Source organism: Eubalaena glacialis, chromosome 8 (assembly GCF_028564815.1).
Source record: "Eubalaena glacialis isolate mEubGla1 chromosome 8, mEubGla1.1.hap2.+ XY, whole genome shotgun sequence".
Lineage (NCBI taxonomy): Eukaryota > Metazoa > Chordata > Mammalia > Artiodactyla > Balaenidae > Eubalaena > Eubalaena glacialis.
The window spans coordinates 86972767-86992833 of record NC_083723.1 but is presented as its reverse complement, the minus strand read 5'-3'; the positions used below and the strand labels follow the sequence as shown (position 1 = coordinate 86992833).

The following is a 20067-nucleotide window of genomic DNA, read 5'->3' as shown; positions in this document are numbered from 1 at the left end:
TGGGATGACGGAAAAATTCTGGAGATGGATAGTGGTGATGTTTGCACAACAATATGAATGTATGGATACTTAACGCCACTGAATCGCACACTCAAAATGGGTTAAAATGGTTACGTTTATGTGTCGTATATTTTACCACAATAAGAGAGGAAATAAAGCGATATTCATTTATTGTACTAACATTCCTGAATCAGCCAAGAGAACATCAGTGCTGCCCATACAGCTTGCATCTAGCTGTATGTGGAAAAGGAGGCAGTCCCTGCATGGTCACACGGTTTTGAGGGGACATGGGCCAGCACGCTCCTCATGGGTGCGCACTGCCCTTTTTCCCATGTGGATCTGCAGGAACACCCACTGGCCTTCCCCCCAAGATTCCAAGGCTGGAAGTTACAGGAAAATCTTCCTTGCCCCTTGAATTGTACCACCCATCTGAGGATTACCCACTAATTGCTGCAGACTAGCTTCCAAGGGACAAAGAAACAGTAAACCTATTTGGGTTCACCCTTTCTAGACACCCAGTCTAGAGAAGCACTGTCACACAAGGAACCAGAGCTCAGCCTCACAGAAAGGACTGAGTTTGAATTGCAGCTCTCCGAATGATTAGTTGTGTGGCTATGGGCAAGTCACTTTAAGTGAGCTTCAGTTTCCTCATCTATAAAATGGGAATACTACTATGCCTACCTCGTACAGTGGTGCTAAGTTCTAAATGAACTAATAATATAAGTGCTTAACAGAGTGTCTACAATAAAATGAGTATTCAATAAATATAATTTTCATATAGGAGATGCATGACAGGTGGTAACAAGGGTGGGGGAAGGATGGTTATGCATGTCACTACAGGAGCTGAAATATTTCAACTCTGCAATCTAAACCTTGCGCAGGCCAGCCAGTCAGGAGGAGCCTCAGGAGTGAGTAGGAATACTGGCAGGCAATTAAATGGGGATTTCTAGGGAGATGGGCAGCTCTCAAATAATCCTTTTTACTGTACCTCTCATCCCTCAACTCATTCCTTAATCTTTGGGTAGTTTCTGTCTTTGCTGATAGATTTATACCTTTTTCTCACATCTACTAGAAAGTGCACCCATTCATGCTTAGGAAATGTCTTGAAACCTGTGAATCTAAAAATTTTAGGATTATGTTAATTAAAATGCCAGGCAAACAGAAGACCCATTAAGGAGAGTTGCAGGATGAAGTCATTCCCTTCAGCATGATGGTTTGGATGACCTTTGAGTGTACAATGATGCTTCTTCCATGATTTCAGTCAGTCAATCAAACTCTCATACTGATTGTGCTGAATTGAACTTACTAACTTTAATTATTTTCTTAATTTTAAGGTGCATCTTCCCAAAGCCTGGAGAGATTTATAGAAAGGTAAGTGGAAGAGGGAGGGATATAAGAAGTTGTTTTTAAGTTAGGTTTCTATTTTGAAAAATGAATAAAAACTCTCTGTTATTACCCAGTAACCACTTATACTGAGCATCCATAATTTGTTAGTCACTTTCCATACACTGGGAAGTTGTCACTTCTTGGACCAGTGACCATAGGAAGTGATTAATTTACATGTGTCCATAAAAATGCATACAAAGTGGGTAAAACTTAGGTCTGGCCAAAGTATGGTTTCTTAATCCTGCTTTATGAACAAGAAAACAATTTTGTGTGTGTATTGGACTTAAAATTCAGAAGCAAGGCCTTGGGTGTCCAGAATAGAAACCTTGATAAACCCTTGATTTTTCAAAGTTGACCACAGGTCCACAGCTGTAATAATGTCCTACACGTCTGGACACAAGTAACTCAGATAACTCACCTGTGTTTATTCATGACAAATTCTGTGAAAGATGCTGTAAAGATGGTAGTGTGTCCCCCTACGGGAGACTTCAATCTACTCTTTTAGTTCTATGCATTTATGTGGTCTTTTCCTAATGGAAAAGTGGGTTAAAATTTATAGAGAAGAAGAGGGGAAATGGGAATGGTGATACTGGAATGAAAGAAAAATAGCAAAATGTTACCAAGAGGATGGTCATACAAAGATTCACAGCTAGGCTTCCAAGTGTTTGACATTCAGATTCCATCTACGGGTTCTCAGTTTGTCTAGGAACCAGCTGTTGGACCAACCAGCCATTGTCATATACGCCATGATTGGAAATGATGTCTGCAAGAGGTGAGTTACTGAGAAAGGTTTGGGAAATTCTTTGACTCTGAGTTTCCCTGTCCTCTCCACTCAGTCCACTCCATTACAGTAGCCTGCTGCGGAACTGAATTTCCCTATCTTAGCAAGTCCTAGACACATGTGAAATCAACAAAACCAAGCTGCAAAGCAGAAAGACTTTAAGAATATCTGACCCATTAATTCTTTGCTCTGATTCATAACAAAGGAGTGTGTCATGATCAACTCTGAGTTATACCACAAGAAATATGTTAGTGCTAATCAAAAATCCAAGATTGAGAGTCATGGCTTTTTAAATAAAATAAGGCAAAAATCACAGCTATCTCATAAGAACAGCATCCTCACTCATATTCTGATTTACTCACCCACGTGGTCGAGACAGCATAGACTTGGAACTTTGCAAAGAAACTGCGCATAATTCACAGCCAATCCTATTTATGCCCACGGCCCATCGTAAGAAAGTAGTTTTGCTAAACTGCTAATATCAGTAGTGATTTCAAAATGTTGAATGCCTTCAGTCCCCCACAACATTTTGGAAGGCTTCTCGAAGTCTGTGCATACCCCTAAGAATATGCCGCACATGTGAATGCCATCTGTCCTGTGATCATGGCCAAAAAGAAAAAAAAAAAAAAGGTGAGATCAGATCTAAAACAACTCCCCAGTCGCCACCCACCCATCATTTTAGTAAAACAGAAAAGCAAAACCAAGAGAGGTGACATGACTTGCCCAATTAATCGACTGATGGCAGAGCTGGACTCCAGCCCAAGAGGTGCTAGAAGCAGGCCACCCTGCTCACTGCCCACCTTTTGCTTTCTCGTACTTCACTCACCAAGTTTCTAAGCCTGTGCTAAAAACATGGTTCCATATTATGAACGTGTGTTTGCCCTCATGGATACCTCCCTGAGAGCTCCAGAACTCTTATGGTGAAGGAGGTGTAGACCTAAACGGTGAAGTGAGTTCAGGCAGGAGATACCACACTGCGATCCAGAGATACTGATATGCCCTGCCTTGGCAGCCCCTAGACTGGTTTACCACTGTCCGCAGAACCCCAAGTCTGCCAAGGCTACATGCTGGGGACCTAAGGTAGCTCTGTAATGACCCACCTGGAACTCTCCAGTAAATAGCAAACACCCCCAAAACCTTCCATGAGCCAAGAGCCATACCACTCTCTACATCAGGTCATCCCCACAGCAGCCCTAAGAAGCAAATGTGATTGTCCCATTTTACAAATGAGGAAATTGAGGTTCAGCAAGGTTAGGTAAGGAATTGCTTCTGCTGCTATTGAGCAGCAAAGCTGAGAGCCCAACTGGGTTCTCTGACTAAATTCTATACTCTTTCTACAGTCCACACTTGCCTTATTTGCTTTCTTTTATGCATTCACTTTTAAAGGTACGTATTGACCACCTATGAAATGCCAAGCTGTGTGCCTGGCTCTGGGATATGATGGCAAAGAGGCCACCGTCCCTGACTTCAAGGAGCTTATGGAAGGAGAAGAAATGAGCTTCAACCCCCAGTCCCATCACAAAACAGAACAAACCTATGATCAGATCAGCCAGTGCCCCTCCAACCTCTGGATCCTGTCCCGCTGGAGGGGACAGAGAACAAGGTGGTTACACTGCATAAAAAACACTGCAGAAAGAGTCTTTTAGTCCAAGAGCCCAAAATCCCTGAAACTGCACTTTTTCAGCAGAAGCTGTACACGCAGAGGCCCCTCCAGCCCAGTCCTGCTCTTCCTTTTCCAAGGAGCCAAAGGTCAGGCAGACATCAGCCAGAGACCCATGCCAGCCTCTCTCCCCGCCGGGGATCCGGGCAGAGAAACAGCAAGCATTTGGGTGAAAGAATGGAGTTGGCAGTGTGGGATGTCCCCATGGTGCCCACTTTGCAACGTCCTGTGGAGGGGTTAGAAAAATAAAGACAGATGGCAAGTATACCTCCCCATCTGCCAGAATGTCGAGGTGGAGGAGATTACCCCAAATGAGCAAAGTGATTTATTTCATAAAAGCTCAAGCCAGCAACGAATTGCATAAGTCCATCCTGAAAAAACTTTTAGGATATTTGCTTGACTTTTCTCTTCTCTTTTTTTTTTACAACGATGCTAGCTTTTACCAAAATAATGCAGCTATGTGCTTCTTTCTCAATTCTCTAAACAAACGTAGATAATAAATACTTGTTAAATGAACGAAGGTCATGATTGCGAGATAGCTTTTAGCATCAGGAATTCAAGAAGAAAGATAAAATAGACAAACCTAGCTTTCTTGTTGTACCTCTACTCAATTTGGCCTAAGCTAACCCAACTTCCTTGGGCTTTTCCTATCATTGCCTTCAAAAGCTATAGAATGTGAGTGATACAGAAGGAGAAAAATTCCTGGAAATAGGGCAAGTATGAGTGAGCTACAGCAGCGGAGGCTTGGGTAGCAAGGGCAGCAATGAGAAATGGGAATGGCCTCAAGAATCTCAAGTCATAAAGGGCGATGACAAACCTTCCCCGATATCCGATTACAACATCCCTGAAAAGAACATTGTAATTACTGGAAATGTGATTAAAAAAAAAAAAAATAGAAGCATCTAACACTAGCCACAGAAATGGACATGGTTCCATTTTTTATAGTGGACCTAGACATTATAAACTGAACATTTTTCACCTAATGGAGAGAGCCAGGGCCGCCCTACAGAGGTTGTCTGTGTCGCCGGCTCCCAAGTGTTTTTCTGCAATGCCGATGTTTCAGATGTCACCTAGGACAGCTGGTCGGCACTGCATTACAGAGGAAGCAGTCAAGATGCTGATAGATCACAGACTCCAAGGAGCCTGAACTGCCAGGAAACAATCCATTCTATCCAGTCAAGGGTAGAAAACCAGCAGAGAAGGCAATGGATAGAACTCCTGCTGCTTGGAGGAGTCTTCTCTCCCAGCCTCCTCAGTGAAGGTGTGGGTAGCCAAGGGAATAATGAGTTTCTCAACCAGCCAGCATGTTCCAGGCCATATCCTCTTTTAGGGGACCCAGGATCTCTATGCATCGGGTAATGTGGGCCCATTGAGACCCCACCCCATTCCCAGTCTATGTCAAGATGCCTCCTCAAGGAGGTTGGGTGGGAGGTCAATAATGTGATTACAACTGGGGGGCCTGAAGCAAAGGGCTACCACTATTACCTGGATGCTTCAAAAATATGAAAGCTAGCTGTGAGTGAAATCTGAGCACTCAACCACAGCAAGTCTCTGGGCTTTCACTCTGGTTCTGGGCAACGTTTTCTGCAGAGGCTTCTTCCTTGAGAGGTGGGCACCCCTGCCATCAGCCATCAGTGAAATCTGGCTGGAACACCTGCCAGGGTAATGAAATGATCGCGTCTGGCCCTGCACCCAAGTCATGAGGCTTACCTTGCGTGACCAGGCACGATTCATTAGGACAGGGACAGACTCTGAGCCACCCCAAAGGCGAGGCTCTTTATCTGTTCCAAGCCCACCACGTGTTCCTGACGTGTGAGAGCGTGGTGCTGGGCACCTTCTTCTCTCCCATTATTTTCCTGGAAAGAGCGTCACGTCTCTCAACCTGGCTTTCATGGTTCTCCCCCGTAAGCCCTGCACCCTCAACCCCTCTCCTCTCCAGGACTGACCGGCATGAGCTCACCGGTGTGTGAGGAAGGGTGCAGGGCACTGCCGCCGCAGGCAAGCGCGGGATGGCAAAGTGAACCTGACGTGGGCTCCAGAGCACCTGCGTGAAGAGGTTTAGACACTTTCAGCTCAGCCCATTCAGCCTTTGACAGCAGGGAAGGCCTAGGAGGTGTTTCCCAAACCACTGGGACCCTTTGGTCCCAAAATACTAGTGCTCAGTCCCCTCAAAAATCACCGGAGGAGAAAGAGTACACAGATCAAATGGTGTTGAGAATTTTTCAGGGACAGGGTCAGAGGGACCATCTATGGCGTCCAGAGGAGGTGATCCACCACCTGTCACTCAGACCCTTTTGCCCTTGCCTGAACTAAGAATTGGTTAATTTTGCCATACACACTACAGGGTTTACCTGGCAATGCGCGTATGTAAATTATCTAGCTGTACCGTGAGGGAGCAAAGATGACTGGAGAATGTTCCAGCAGAAACACCAAGGCTTCCATTCTTCTTTTTTTGGTTTATTTAACTTTTTATTTTATATTGGAGTATAGCCGATTAACAATGTTGTGATAGTTTCAGGTGCACAGCAAAGCAACTCAGCCATACATATACATGTATCCATTCTCCCCCAAACTCCCCTCCCATCCAGGCTTCTTTATAACATTGAGCAGAGTTCCCTGTGCTATACAGTAGGTCCTTGTTGGTTATCCTTTCTAAATATAGCAGTGCGTACATGTCAATCCCAAACTCCCTAACCATCCCTTCCCTCCACCCGGGAACCATAAGTTCATTCTTTAAGCCTGTGTGTCCGTTTCTGTTTTGTAAATATGCTCATTTGTATCATTTCTTTTTAGATTCCACATATAAGTGATATCATAGGCTATTTCTCTTTCTCTGTCTGACTTACTTTACTCAGTATGACAATCTCTATGTCCATCCATGTTGCTGCAAATGGCATTATTTCATTCTTTTTGATGGCTGAGTAATATTCCATTGTATATATGTACCACATCTTCTTTATCCATTCCTCTGTCGATGGACATTTATGTTGCTTCCATGTCTTGGCTATTGTAAACAGTGCTGCAATGAACATTGGGGTGCGTGTATCCTATCGGACCACGTTTTTCTCTGGATATATACCAAGGCTTACATTCTGATTTCGCTTAGCAATTAGCCATTTTGGTTATGCTTGCTTAATTTGTGAGGTGCCCTTTCATAAATGAAAATTAGCTGAGATTCTTTGTTTATCATCAGGGTTGTGTCTCTAACTAAAAAATAATCATTAAATAGGGAGTATGGGAGAGTTTGCTCCATCTTAACTCATCTTGCCTTTAGGTGGTTGGAGAGTCTTAGCTCAGTATCATTGCTTTGTGCCAAAGAGTTGTTGTATCAGCAGAAGAAAAAAAAAAAAAAAAACCCTGAGATGCCAAGGCAAAAGTTAATAGCCGTGCATTCTAGCTTTACCAATGACAGAAGGCAGGATATAGACACCCAACTTGCTTTGTTTCACCCCTGCTGTCACACTCCAAACACACAGTGAAGATAAAACCTGGTTACCTTGAACCTGGTTCTCCTGGTCTGAACAAACGCACAAGGCAGCCTGAATCCCCTTCACAAACTGGGGTCCTTCTAGGGCTTCTGTGCATCTGCACATCAAGCCAAAGCCTTAACCAACCTTTGGCCCCTAGTAGGTTGGGAACCTATTCTCAAATCCTTCTGAGTGCCTTTTATGCAGGCTGGAGAGCTTTTTGTTCATAAAGTCGTATAATTTTTCCCAGAATAATGAAAAACATGAATATAGCATTTTATTCTACATGCTGGGGTTTTGTAAAATGGGACAGCTCTTTCTCTTTCCTCCTATCTCTCTTTCTCTCTCTCAGAAAGTCCAAGGAACTCATGACCCAGCGTAGAAGCACATACACCAACCACACCGAATGCCCCAAACATCAGACTCGCTCCACCTTTTCCTCTGTGCAGCGACATATTGCTTCTCACAGCCTGGCCCGTGTGGCCTTCACACCCATGGTCAGCCTGTCACCCTCTGGACAGCAACAATGTGAAAAGTCATTTTATTTCACTAAGTGAAATAGGTGGAGGGGAAATGACATAAAATTACCATGTTTTCTGCCCCTCCCATTAATATTTAGCTTTCTTCCTCATTTTAGAAAGAATAAAAATGATATGAGAACCCCTTTCATTTTGACTGTTTCTCTGATTACAAAATAACATCTGTCGTGAGAAGTTCAAATAATACAGGTCTAGGAAGTGAAAGTTTCTCCAGAATCACTCCCTACCACCCCACCACCACTGCTTAGAGCTAACCAATAGAGATGTTTCCTGTATTTGCAGCCAGATTTTTTCTATGTAAGTTCTAATTTACAGACTGATTAGTATTCATTGAAATGAAATAATATTATGCTCACTGCTCTGTAATTTGTTCTTTTCACTCAACAATACTTTTTAGCAGTCTTTTCCATGCTAAGACATACAGATTATTCTTTAAAAAAAAAAAATTTGTTTTATTGAGGTGAAATTCACATAATGTAAAATTAAGCATTTTAAAGTGAACGATTCAGTAGCATTGAGTACATTCAGAATGTTGTCCAACCAACACCTCTATCTAGTTACTTCATTCTTTTTAATGGCTGTATAGAGGTTTACTGCATGGATCTACTATAATTTATATAGCCAGGCTTTTTAGCTTTTCCCAATTTTATTCTATTCCAAGAAATGTTGTCATACTTGTATGTACATTTTTGCACATTTGTGGAAATGTTATGATAGGACAACTTCCCAAAAGAGAAATGTCAAGGTCAAAAGTTAAGCCAACTTCAAATTTTGACACATTCTGAAAAATTCCTTCCAAAATGACAACACCAATTTCCATTTAGGAGCAGCTCCCTTAAAAGTGACAATAGTGGATACCCCTAGGGGCTTCTTTCTGTCTCCTCTTCCCATGTCTCTTGTGTCTCGGGTCCAGCTTGTGAGTAATGAACTTACTTTTTCTGGCTTGGCAGCTGTATCAAACTCCTTAGGGCTGCAGTGACAAAATATCACAAACTGGGTGAGCTCAAACAACAAAAGTTTATTCTTTCACAGTGTTGGAGGCTAGAAGTCCAAAATCAAGGTGTCAGTAGGGCCATGCTCCCTCTGAAGTGTCTAGGGGAAATCATTCCTGTCTTTTCATCCTTCTGGAGGCTCCCTGCAATTCTCAGCATTCCCTGGCTTGTGGCAGCATAACTTCAATTTCCACTTCCAGCTTCACATGGCCTTCTTCCCTATGTGTGTGGGTCTCTCCTCTTCTTAAAAGGACACGAGTCATTGTATTTAAGGCCCAACCTAATCCAGTATGACCTCATCTTAACTGATTACATCTGCAGAGACCCTGTTTCCAAATAAGGTCACATTCTGAGGGATGCTATTCAATCCACTCCAGGATCATTAGGTAAATCTGGAATTTTAAGGACTTAAAATAGAAAATAACTTATAGCATGATTCCATTTAGGTTAACAACAGGCAGTTTAAAGCCTAAAGAGAATTCTATTTTCAACTCCCAGGTTAATGCAGGTTAGTATCTTAATTCAAATTTGATATGTTCCTGAAGGCTTGTACAAAAGTCAACGGTGCAAAAAATGAACAATAATAGACTTACATATTAAAGCCAAAAAATATTCTAGAATTCCTATTTATACCTTGCCTTTTTTTCCCTGTATTTACATTTATTGATTCAATCCTTTAAGCATTTATTCAACACATAGTTACTACATGCAATGTTCTGTTCCAAGCACTAGAAATACAGCAAAGAGCAAAACAAAATCCCTGCCTACATGGAGTGTAGTTTACCTACTACAACTACTAGTATAGTTCACAGTACTGAGCATTTGGCCAGGTAGCAGTTTCAAAAATAAAGAAAATGGGTAACATGAGGTGTGGTCATCTACAAACACTGGCATTAACACTTCATCCTGTCCTGGGAGAAGCAAAAGAAATGAGACATAGGGAAGAGCAGACAGTAGAGGGTCTCAGTGCTAAGCCACAGAGTTTGAATTTCATTCTGTAGTAGATAAGAATCATCAAAGTGTTTTTTAATGGCAGGAAAGGAGGAAAGGTTGTATTAAACAGTTCAATAGAAAGTATGTTAGTATTATGTTAAACTTGCCAGTCACTTAGGTTCTGGGCTTCATCACTGCCCTCTGAAATGCTATTATGTAAATTAATTAGCTACTCCTTAGTTTTCTTTATTCCCTTAAACCTATTTTTGTTTTTTGAATTTTATTTTATTTATTTATTTTTTATACAGCAGGTTCTTATTAGTTATCTATTTTATACATATTAGTGTATATATGTCAATCCCAATCTCCCAATTCATCCCACCACCACCATCACCACCCCCCGCTTTCCCCCCTTGGTGTCCATACGTTTGCTCTCTACATCTGTGTCTCTATTTCTGCCCTGCAAAGTGGTTCATCTATCCCATTTTTCTAGATTCCACATATATGTGTTAATATACGATATTTGTTTTTCTCTTTCTGACTTACTTCACTCTGTATGACAGTCTCCAGGTGTATACCTTGCCTTTTAAAGATAACAAGAAAGAAAGGAGGAAGGAAGGAAGGAAGGAAGAGGGAAGGAAGGAAGGAAGGAAGGAAGGGGAAAGGAAAGGAGGAAGGAAGAAAGGAAGCAAGGATGGAAGGAAGGAAGGAAGGGAGGGAGATTTAAATGGAACTTTCAATGATGTATTTCTAGTATTTTGTACAATCCTCACTTTTGTTCTTTTCCAAACCAAATGAAAATACGACAACCAGCTTAAATTCAGTAAATGTCTAATTGAAGCTAAAGATTTGCTACTTTCACTTATGATTTACAGCTTGGTCTTAAATTCTTTGATTTTAGGACCGTGCTCTTATAACTACTTTCAGCACTTCCTTTTTCTGTTTTCACTAAGTTTATGGAACAAGAAGATAAAAATATAATTTAAAATTTCACATATCCTCTATATGACACGCACTTCTATATAGAAAAAGGCAGTGATGCAAATTGGAATTATCTGTTGACAGATATTGTTGCAGGGGTATAGCCTGGAATAGCAGTCTATCAGGAAATTCATGAAAGTTCAAATTCATTGTAGAACGGAAAGATGTAATGTGGACACATAATGTCACTTCATTTCTCAGTGAAATTTCATTTCCCTGACTGTTATATATGCGAAAAGTTTTAAAGACCAAGTTGCAGAGTTCAAAGTGTCAAACAAATAATAAGCAATACCAGACCCCTTTGATTCTATTAACTGTATGTAACAGTCAGGATAAGTGAAATTATGCTGCAGGAACAAACAGCCCCTAAAATCTTAGTAGCATAAAGCAATAAATATTTATTCACTCACACTACATTGTCCATCAGGGATCACCAAGGAGCTCTGTTCCAGGACTCAGATTGGTGAAGCAGCTGCTTTCTAGAACATTGCCCAGACTCATGGCAAAGAGAAAGGGCATCCTGGAGGCTCTCATACAACCAAACATGACACATGTCACTTCTGCTCACAACTCATAGGCCAGACCAGTCAATGGCCCACCCAACCACAAGGGAGTCCAGAAAACAGAAATATTTTGCAAATAACACCAATAACTACTGTGTGTGTGTGTGTGTGTTTTGGGGGTGGGTCTTATATTTGCATGCATTTATCCTATAATATACTAAGATATTTTCTGTTTCTTTTGTGAACAGGAAGATTGATCCCGTCCCAGAAATGACCACTCCTGAAAAATTGTACTCAAAGGTCATGCAGACTCTGCAGTATCTAGATTCCCACCTGCCAAATGGCAGCCATGTTGTTTTATACGGCTTACCAGATGGAACCTTTCTCTGGGATAATTTGCACAGCAGATATCATCCTCTCGGTATCAGTTTGAAGATGTTTTTACTCTTTAACAATGTCAATGTATTCGTAGTTCAAATATATGTAGTTCAAACCATATAGGAATACACTTAAAATGCCACCAGAGCAATGAAGGGAAGAGCACCCAGGTACAGGATCTAAAGGTCAGTAGGATCTAAAGGTCAGTATCCAAAGGTGGCCAGAACCAGATCCAAAGTCAGAAAGGGCAGATGTATTGGGCAAAGAATTAGGACAAACTGAAAGGTAAGAGTTTAAAACTCCTTCACTGAAGGTGAAATCTAGAAGGAGCCAATGAAGCCCAAACAAGAGATAGGAAGGAGACAAAGGGAAGGATTTCTCCAAACCTCAGTGGTGAGTGCCCCCTAGTGGCCAGGTTTCTAATGACGTCTGTGCACCCTGGTGGCCAGTTAAGAGTTCTGTAGAACAAGGTCCTCCAGAGGGCTTGCTCCCTGCTTCTATACTCTCTTGGAGTCCTTGGCTCTGAAATACTTTAAAGTTCCAAGAAATTTCTAATAGAATCTCTAGCATGCCAGATGCGTGTAGTAATTCACCTTGGGAAGGGCTGCCATGCTGATCCTTAAAACAATTCTGTGAGATAAATGTTTCTATTTATTCCATTTGATAGATGAAAAAAACTAAGGCTCAGAGAAGTTGTGTAGCTTGCCAAATGTTGCACAGCTTATTGTATATGCAAGCCGGGTGTAGCAGGGCTCTCTTTCTGTGTTTCAGGGAAGAATGTCCTTCCAAAAATACTTATTATATGCCAGGCACTGTTCTAGGCACTGTGTAACCATCAGTGAACATAATAGTCAAAAATCTCTGCCAACATAGGCTTATGTTACAGTGGGAGAAAGACTCCAAAAGTCAGAGGATGATAAGTGTTACTACAGAAAATTAAGCAGGGAGGGAGGATGGGAAGTGCTGGCCTCAGGCCTCTCTGACAGGCATCTACAAGGAGGGGCCTGGGGACCATCCCCTCAGCCCTATATCGACAGCACCTGTGCCAGTCTCTCATGGAAAGGGGCTGCCCTTTCCCTGGTATTGCCATAGCCACCTCCTTAGACCAGCCCAAGCGACAGTGCCCAGGTGCTACAGTGTCCTGGAGGTCCAAGCAGTTCCTTATGAGTCAGGTGAGCAGTTCAGAGGGGGAAGACCTGAAACTCCTTCCTTTGTGCCCTCCTTAGTGGGTAGAGGTGGAGAGCTTTCCCTTGCATACATAACATCCTTGTGTCTTTTCAATCCCCTCTTGTCCTCCTCCTGTAGTTCTTGTTTAAACCAAGCTCCCTACCAGCTCCCTCAGGAAGTTCCACACCACCCCACATAAGAAAAGAGCAGGGACCCTTTAACCAGCTCTCCAAGGGCTCTGACCCCTTCACTGGGGTCCCTTCACTGGGGAACAATGGAACATGTCCACATTCCAGGCTCCCCACCAATGAGACTGAAGTCATTTTCCTCTTCAATTATGAAATGTGCCGCAAATGCTATTATTCCAAGGAAACACCGTCCAGACTCTCATGAGGAAAGCATGTTCCTCCTATTCACACGACTTTGACCACGCCCTTTAGAAATGATAACATGATCACACAGAGAACTTGACTCCATTCTGGGCTGCCTTGGACATGTGAAGGACAACCACTTGGACTGATAATGTCTCTTTGAGCCATTTGGGGATGAAAAGTTCAGTTCCCCCAAAAGATGTTCTCAGACTCCTAGATTTCTCCCATGCTAAGAAATGCTGGGGGAAGGGAAGTTGGGAGCAGGGGAGATGTGCTCCCAATTTACTCTGTCACACCAATAGGGACTTGACTTTGGGTTTTCTGACTTTAAATCCCATTCCCTTTCCATGAACTGCGGTTAGACTGCCTCCATAAATTTTCTCAGATATGCCAGGCCGTTCCCTTGACTCAACCATAGTATGTAAAAATGACTCCACGTAATTTGGAAGAGAGCAAGGCAAGGAAAAAGGTGATTGATCAGGGGACTCATCAATCACTTGGTGGATTCTCTTGGCCAGTGGTTCTCATCCAGGGGCAACCCACCCACCCATTATCATATCACCCCTGGAGACAGAGTGCTACTAGCATCCAATGGGTAGAATCCAGGAATGTTCCTAAACATCCTACAATGCACAGGACAGCCCCCTACAACCGAGAATGTCGATAGCACCAAGGTTGAGAAACCCTGCTCTAGGCTTTGCGTTATCCTCAGATGGCCTCCCTGCAGCCGCTGATCTAGACGAGCACTTCACAGCACAAGAGCAAAAGGTGGAACAAGTGTGTTCGATATAAACAACTCTAGTTTGGGGGTAGGGGGAATCCAATTAGGGAGAAAGTTATAACCACCTAAAATTTGTTTAATGTTTTTCAGTTATTATTCACATCCTAAATTATCCCTGCTGCCTGGTTGCCATGGGAAATAAATCATAAATTCCTCAACGAAGCATCAGGGTCCTTCCTAAACAGACTGGGGAAGTAGGTGGGATTTACCCAGCGTCCTCATTCCTCCTCTGGCAGGCTCCTAACTCGCATAAGATGAGACGCTTGAACAGGGGCTGCTGCCCTCTCATTGTCTCCATTCTGCCCCTGCTCCACATCCAATCTTTGAATCTTCGTTCCCACAGACAGGAACCGGCAGCGAAGCAGGTTAATGCTAGCTCAGCCTCAAGGCTTGGTTGCTTTGCCCAGGTTAGGGTGGATCTCATCTTAATCAATAGCCACACACCTGAGTCTGATTCCTGGGCCACCGTGCTAAGAGTGGTGCAAGCAAATAAAAGGGGTTTTCCATTTATTCTGCCTTTGAGCCAAGAAACATGATGATGATAATCTGTAGACTTGACTTTAGCCACCCCTTAAGGATTAAGAAAGAGGCCAGGGAGCAAAAGGGGTCGGGGGAGAAGCCCTGAGTCAGTGATTACATTCTCTGCTGCCTCAGTAAACAGGTGGGAATTCAGCCTGACTATTCGGGAAAGAGAAGGTTAAATGCCACAGCATCAGATCTGCAGGTAGTGGAGGCCCAGAACAAGAATCGGTGTCTTGCTGACTCCTGCTGGGGAGGAAGGGGCTAGCATCATTCCTCTTAGCCTTGTCTGTGAGTCACCACCCAGTCACTGCCTGACTGCCAAGGGCTGTGACAGCCCCCACAGGCTCTACCAGCAGTTACAATTCCTGGTGAGAATGTTTTGTCTTTTTGAGGAATTACCGGAGAGTAAGTCTCACACATTAGGATTATACATTCATAGATCTTTCAAGAAAGTTTATGTTTGACCAGGGATGAGTCCTCTCAGGCACAGTCTATGAGGAAGGCAATCTTTCCATTAATACGTCTGAGATAACTATTATGTGCTTTGGGGGTAAAAATGATGCTAATATGCAGTCCTTGTCCCCTAAGGAGAGGACAAATAGTATATAGATCCTGACAGTGAAATTACTGAGGGCCAATGACACTTTCCTAAGCCATATGCATTCAGGCAGCTATCCAAAGGCTTAGACTATGATCAAGAAATCTGGGAGTGCTGGCTACAAATAAGTCTGCAAGTCAGCCTTCCTTGAAGGGCCTCTGCCACAAAATATCCGCAATAACTCCATTTTGTCCCAATTACTCTTAAACTTGAAACCTAATATATTTTAAAATACCTTGTAGTATACCTTCAATTTTATTACTGGCTTCCTCCCTGTCTAAATTAATGTGGTTTTACCAAGGTTTAATACACTCAGATGGTATTTCATGAAGGTGTGGCTGATCTTTGTTAGTACTAAGCTCTTATGGTAGCTAAAATTTCAATTGTGGTCCCAGCATTAAATAAATGCCAAAGACTCTGCCCTAAAGAACATACACATGACTGAGACTCGAGCTGCTACTATAGGAGCTGGGATAGATCCCTTTGATCTTCAGAGAGAGCATATGGTATCAACTGGGCCAAACCACAGTCTCCCACCCCTTACACACACACACACACACACACACACACACACACACACACTGATGGTTCCTGGCCACTGTGGGACCGCCCTCTGCCCCTGTCCTGGGCATTCATGACCACCTTTCTTCACCAGACTCACTTTCTAACCAGGGAGTCACAGACACCAGCTCTTTGCACGTAGGTACAACATGTAGGTAGGATCAGTCTTTATACCAGGGCTTCTCGACATGGAAGAATACAATTAAAGTAACAAGGATAAAAAGTCATACGTAAAAAGAAAGAGCGAATAACTAACTGACAGTTCCAATCAGTGGAGAAAAGCATAAGAACTGTTTTCCCTCTTCATCATAAACCCATCACAAGCACTCCCAGCCAACCTTCCACATGACCAGCCCCAGAGACACCCTGACCTTTAATAGGCAGAAATACCAGAAAGAAGGGAAACCAACCCATTATACCTTTCCCAGTTTTCTTCTAACTACAGCTAATGTGTGCTTATCCTGTCCACAGACCCACCTACTCACCTAAGAATTTCCCCTCCATCAACCTGGTCCAATTAGAGCCAGTGCCAGAATAGCAAGGACATGAAAGGGAGGGAACAGGGATTGGTCCAGAAGGAGGATATGCCTTGTGGTCTCATCCTAATGTGTTCTGGGACCTCAGCAGTAAGACAGTAGGAAGAGGGGAGTAAGCTGGGATGCAACAAGGCTATGGCTCAGCTTAGCCCCCAAAGGGGAGCCAGCAGATGAGTTTCCAGTATCCAGGAGCAGAAATAAACTCCAGTCCCCCTGGATATCAGAGCAGTCCAGTCTTGCAGGTGGGGAGGGAGAGGGTGCAGGAGTGTTACTTATGGTCAGGCATGAGGTGCCACCTCCAGCAGGTTGAAGAGACTTCATCCACTGGGTGGGGAAAAGAGAGAGGCCACCAGGTGAGAGTCAGGGCCAAGCAGGGTGTCAGGGCCCCAGCCAAGCTCCCTAAGGTTTATTACAAGGCCCCCCGTCCCAACAAAGAAACAAGATGGCAGAAGGAAGGCTGCCACTCAGCAGGGGGCGAGAGCCAAGTCCTCCGGGCACGTGGAGGATTGAGGGTGGGGAACACAGGTTGAAGGTGTCAGTCACTGCAGCTGGGCTGGACTGAGACAGGCAGGGACACATACACAAGGGAGGCAAATTACAAAAGCACCCACCAAAAAGAGAAATAGAGGGAAAGCAGCCTCTGTGATGGAAAGCAGGATCTTGGAGAAAGACGGATCATGGAGCTCAGGGCTCCATGTGGAGCCCATAAAATGAAAGTGAAGACAGAAGCCAGTGGCTTGGGATTCATCTAAAATGTGAAAATGCAGACACCTTTGGAGCACAGAGAAGACCCAGCATGTCACTGTGACTTTAATGGCGATAATGAGCCTGCGGTTTTCCAGTCCTGGGATTCACTCACCCACACAGAGAGATAATATATTTTTCCTCTATGACAAGAAAATTGAATCTATCTTTCAGTCTAACTGATCTGAGGTGTAAGTGAAAAATAAGACTGTGTTCTATCACCTTCGATCTTTCTCTTCGCTCCGAGATAGGCCCTATTATTTTCCTTTATTTTTTCAAGCGTGAGAGAAGTGTTAATGGATAAGACATCAGTCATTCACCCCTGAGATTTGGGAGAACCTGGATCTTGTGTCTCAGCCACAGCATGAAACTTGAATTGCCTCGGTTCGGGGGTGGGGCACACGATATGGTAGAAGGGGCAGTGGTGGGAGGTGAGAAGGGAGAATAAATAACGCCCCCAGATTCTGGGTCTACAACTGATATTTGGAAAGGCTCTGCATGAACTCACATTTGGCGCTTACCACTTCATGCGTATGTACTTCTTTAACCTGCACCAAAAAAATAGAGCCTGTCTACTAATGACGGCTCAAATAAGATAACCACTGGGCCATGAAGGGATATAACGAACGTGCTAGCCTCCCCAGTCCGATGGCCACACAAGCACTTGTGGAAAACTTCAGTTCACCAAACTGCAGGACAGTGCATGGTCAGACCGTCAGACCCTCCAGAGTCCCGCCAGGTCCTCAGCATGGGATAATCCGGTCAGACCTGAGTGCTTCATAAACACAAAACGAGGAGGATTTGGTCAACTCCCACCTTGAATGCTCCCTGGACCCCACAGGGACTTGGCGTTTCATACCATTGCCAGGAGAAAGCCACTGCTCTGCCAGGTCCTTTGTTAGTGGTGTTCTGGTCCATACGGTGCCCTGAATCCCTCTACTGGGGTCCAGATAAGGTCAGGCCCCTCACACCCTGCCCTAGCCCGTGCGAAGAGCTCGAGATAGGAGTAAACTCCTTGGGGCCGCTCCCCAACCCCAGGTCTGAATTTCTAGGGGGCTCAGAAAGAAGGAAAGCACAGGCATCTTCAAGAGCAACGCCGAATGCAAAGCCAGGGCAGGTCCCTGGAGGCGCCAGCCTTCTGCGAGAGAGGCAGGCTCACCCACCAGGGTCCCTAGGTGGCTGCTATATCTGAGTGCATGCAACATGCCAGACCTCTCTGTTTTCCAGGCCAGCTGAACAAGGACGTGACCTACGCGCATTTCTACTCCTTCCTGAACTGTCTCCAGGTGAGCTCACACTGACTTGTTCCAAAGCTATGTTCCCACAACCAGCACTATTCTTCTGTAATCAATGTTTTCCTGCTCTCAGGTCAGCCCCTGCCACGGCTGGATGTCTTCCAATAAGACGCTCCGGACTCTCACTTCAGAGGTAGGGCTGTCGCAGGCCCTTTGATACCGTCTTTGATCATTCTCTCCCTGTGTTTGCTGCAGGGTTTTCACTGGGATGGGATTTTGGCAGGGTGATGGCCTCCAAGCTGGTGAATAAAAGAAACAAACTCCCAGATGCTTGAGGAGCCAAGAGAATGTGGGGTGCCCTGTCTCCCCCCTTCTGCCTCGCTGAGTCTGTGGTCCTTGCTGTGTTTCTCGATCACTGTCTCTATGTGTGCCTGTCTCTCTTGTACACACACATGCGTGTACACACACAAAGACACACACACCTTTGAAAGCTGGTCTTAGGCATATTTGTAGAGTCAGAGAAGTGACCAAGGCTAGGTGTACGCAGGGCTGGAATTCTCCCAAGGTAGGGGAGGACCAGGTGCCCCAGAGCCTTCCTTTCTTCTCTGAGAAAGGTTCCCACATTTCTTTCACAGATGGTAAATAATTTCTTTGTAAGGAATTTAGTAAACATTTTTTACAAGGGAAATATATTTCAATTTTTAAAAAAACCTTGGAAAATGTAAAAAATACAAACAAAAAAAAATCACTCAAAATCCCACCACCCAAAATTAATATGTATGTATGTCTTTCCAATATTATTTTCATAGATAGTTATTTTGGGGGTTTTGCCTACATAGTATCAGAACACACATATTGTCTTGTGCCTTCTGATGTTTATAATGATTCCTCCACATCATAATTTTGTAATCATTTTAGAAAATAGAGCATATGAATGTACCATGATTTATTTCATCCCTTGGTGTTGGACATATGGATTGTTTCTAATTTCTCACTATGATAAATAGCGTTGTGATGAAGCTTTGTATATAGGAAGATGTATGTCTTTGTGTACCATGTCTATTTCCTTAAGACAAATTCCTAGAAAATTATTGGGTCAAAGAGTATGTCATGTTTAACGATTGGATCCCAATCACCAAATTGCTCTCTAGAAAGGTTAAACAAATTGACATTCTCAATCACGTATCCCATGGCAATACTCTTTATTATCATGATTGTTCATCTTTTCTTTGCCAAACCCATGGGGAGAAAGTGGTATCTTAATACTTTAGTTTGCACTGATTTTGTTCCTAATGAATTTTAACAGTTTTGTATGCTCATTGGCCATTTGTGCATGAATGGAATTTAATATGCAGAGCTGCTCTCTGCTGATGACTTGCAGTCGGGGTGGGATGGGGACTATTGATTTCTTTGTTCTGCATGAATTGTCTCCCTAAAGCCCAAGTCTAGGTTTCATGAAATTCTCCCTGTTTCCTTTGTATTCAGAGAGCAGAACAACTCTCCAATACGCTGAAAAAAATTGCAACCAGCCAGAAATTTACGAACTTCAATCTTTTCTACATGCATTTTGACTTCCAAGAAAGTAAGTTTTGCTTGTTTTAGGTATTGACACAAGACAGAAGCAGCAGCTACCATTTAGAGCCTGCCTGGGCAAGGCGTTTGTTTACAAGCCAACAGGCAGTATATTGGGCAGAGTCGCTTCTGCCCATTCTGACGCATTAATAGCTCTGAGTATTGAAAAAAGATAAAGTGTGAGACTCTTTCTGGAAAGGTGGAAGCTCAGCATCACCTCCTTACTTCACCAGTATTTTAGAATCCCTGAAGCAATAGAGCCAGTGACCAGCTGGAAACAGCTTTGGGCTGGGAGCCAACAGGTCAGTGGAATCATCTAACTTACTCTTGACAGTTTAGCAAGGCCCCGCTTACAGCTGG

The 20067-nt window shown here is 43.6% G+C and overlaps 1 protein-coding gene across 4 annotated transcripts in view; it reads left to right on the top strand.

Annotated features, from left to right (window-relative positions):
• AOAH (acyloxyacyl hydrolase) overlaps positions 1-20067 on the top strand; it is a 177653-nt gene that overhangs the window by 140052 nt on the left and 17534 nt on the right. For all 4 annotated transcript variants that reach the window (XM_061197922.1, XM_061197920.1, XM_061197921.1 and 1 more), the window contains 6 exons: positions 1335-1371; positions 2084-2158; positions 11491-11663; positions 18128-18186; positions 18269-18328; positions 19621-19717. In XM_061197922.1, coding sequence (XP_061053905.1) covers positions 1335-1371; positions 2084-2158; positions 11491-11663; positions 18128-18186; positions 18269-18328; positions 19621-19717 — 501 coding nt within the window. The remainder of the gene's footprint in view (positions 1-1334; positions 1372-2083; positions 2159-11490; positions 11664-18127; positions 18187-18268; positions 18329-19620; positions 19718-20067) is intronic.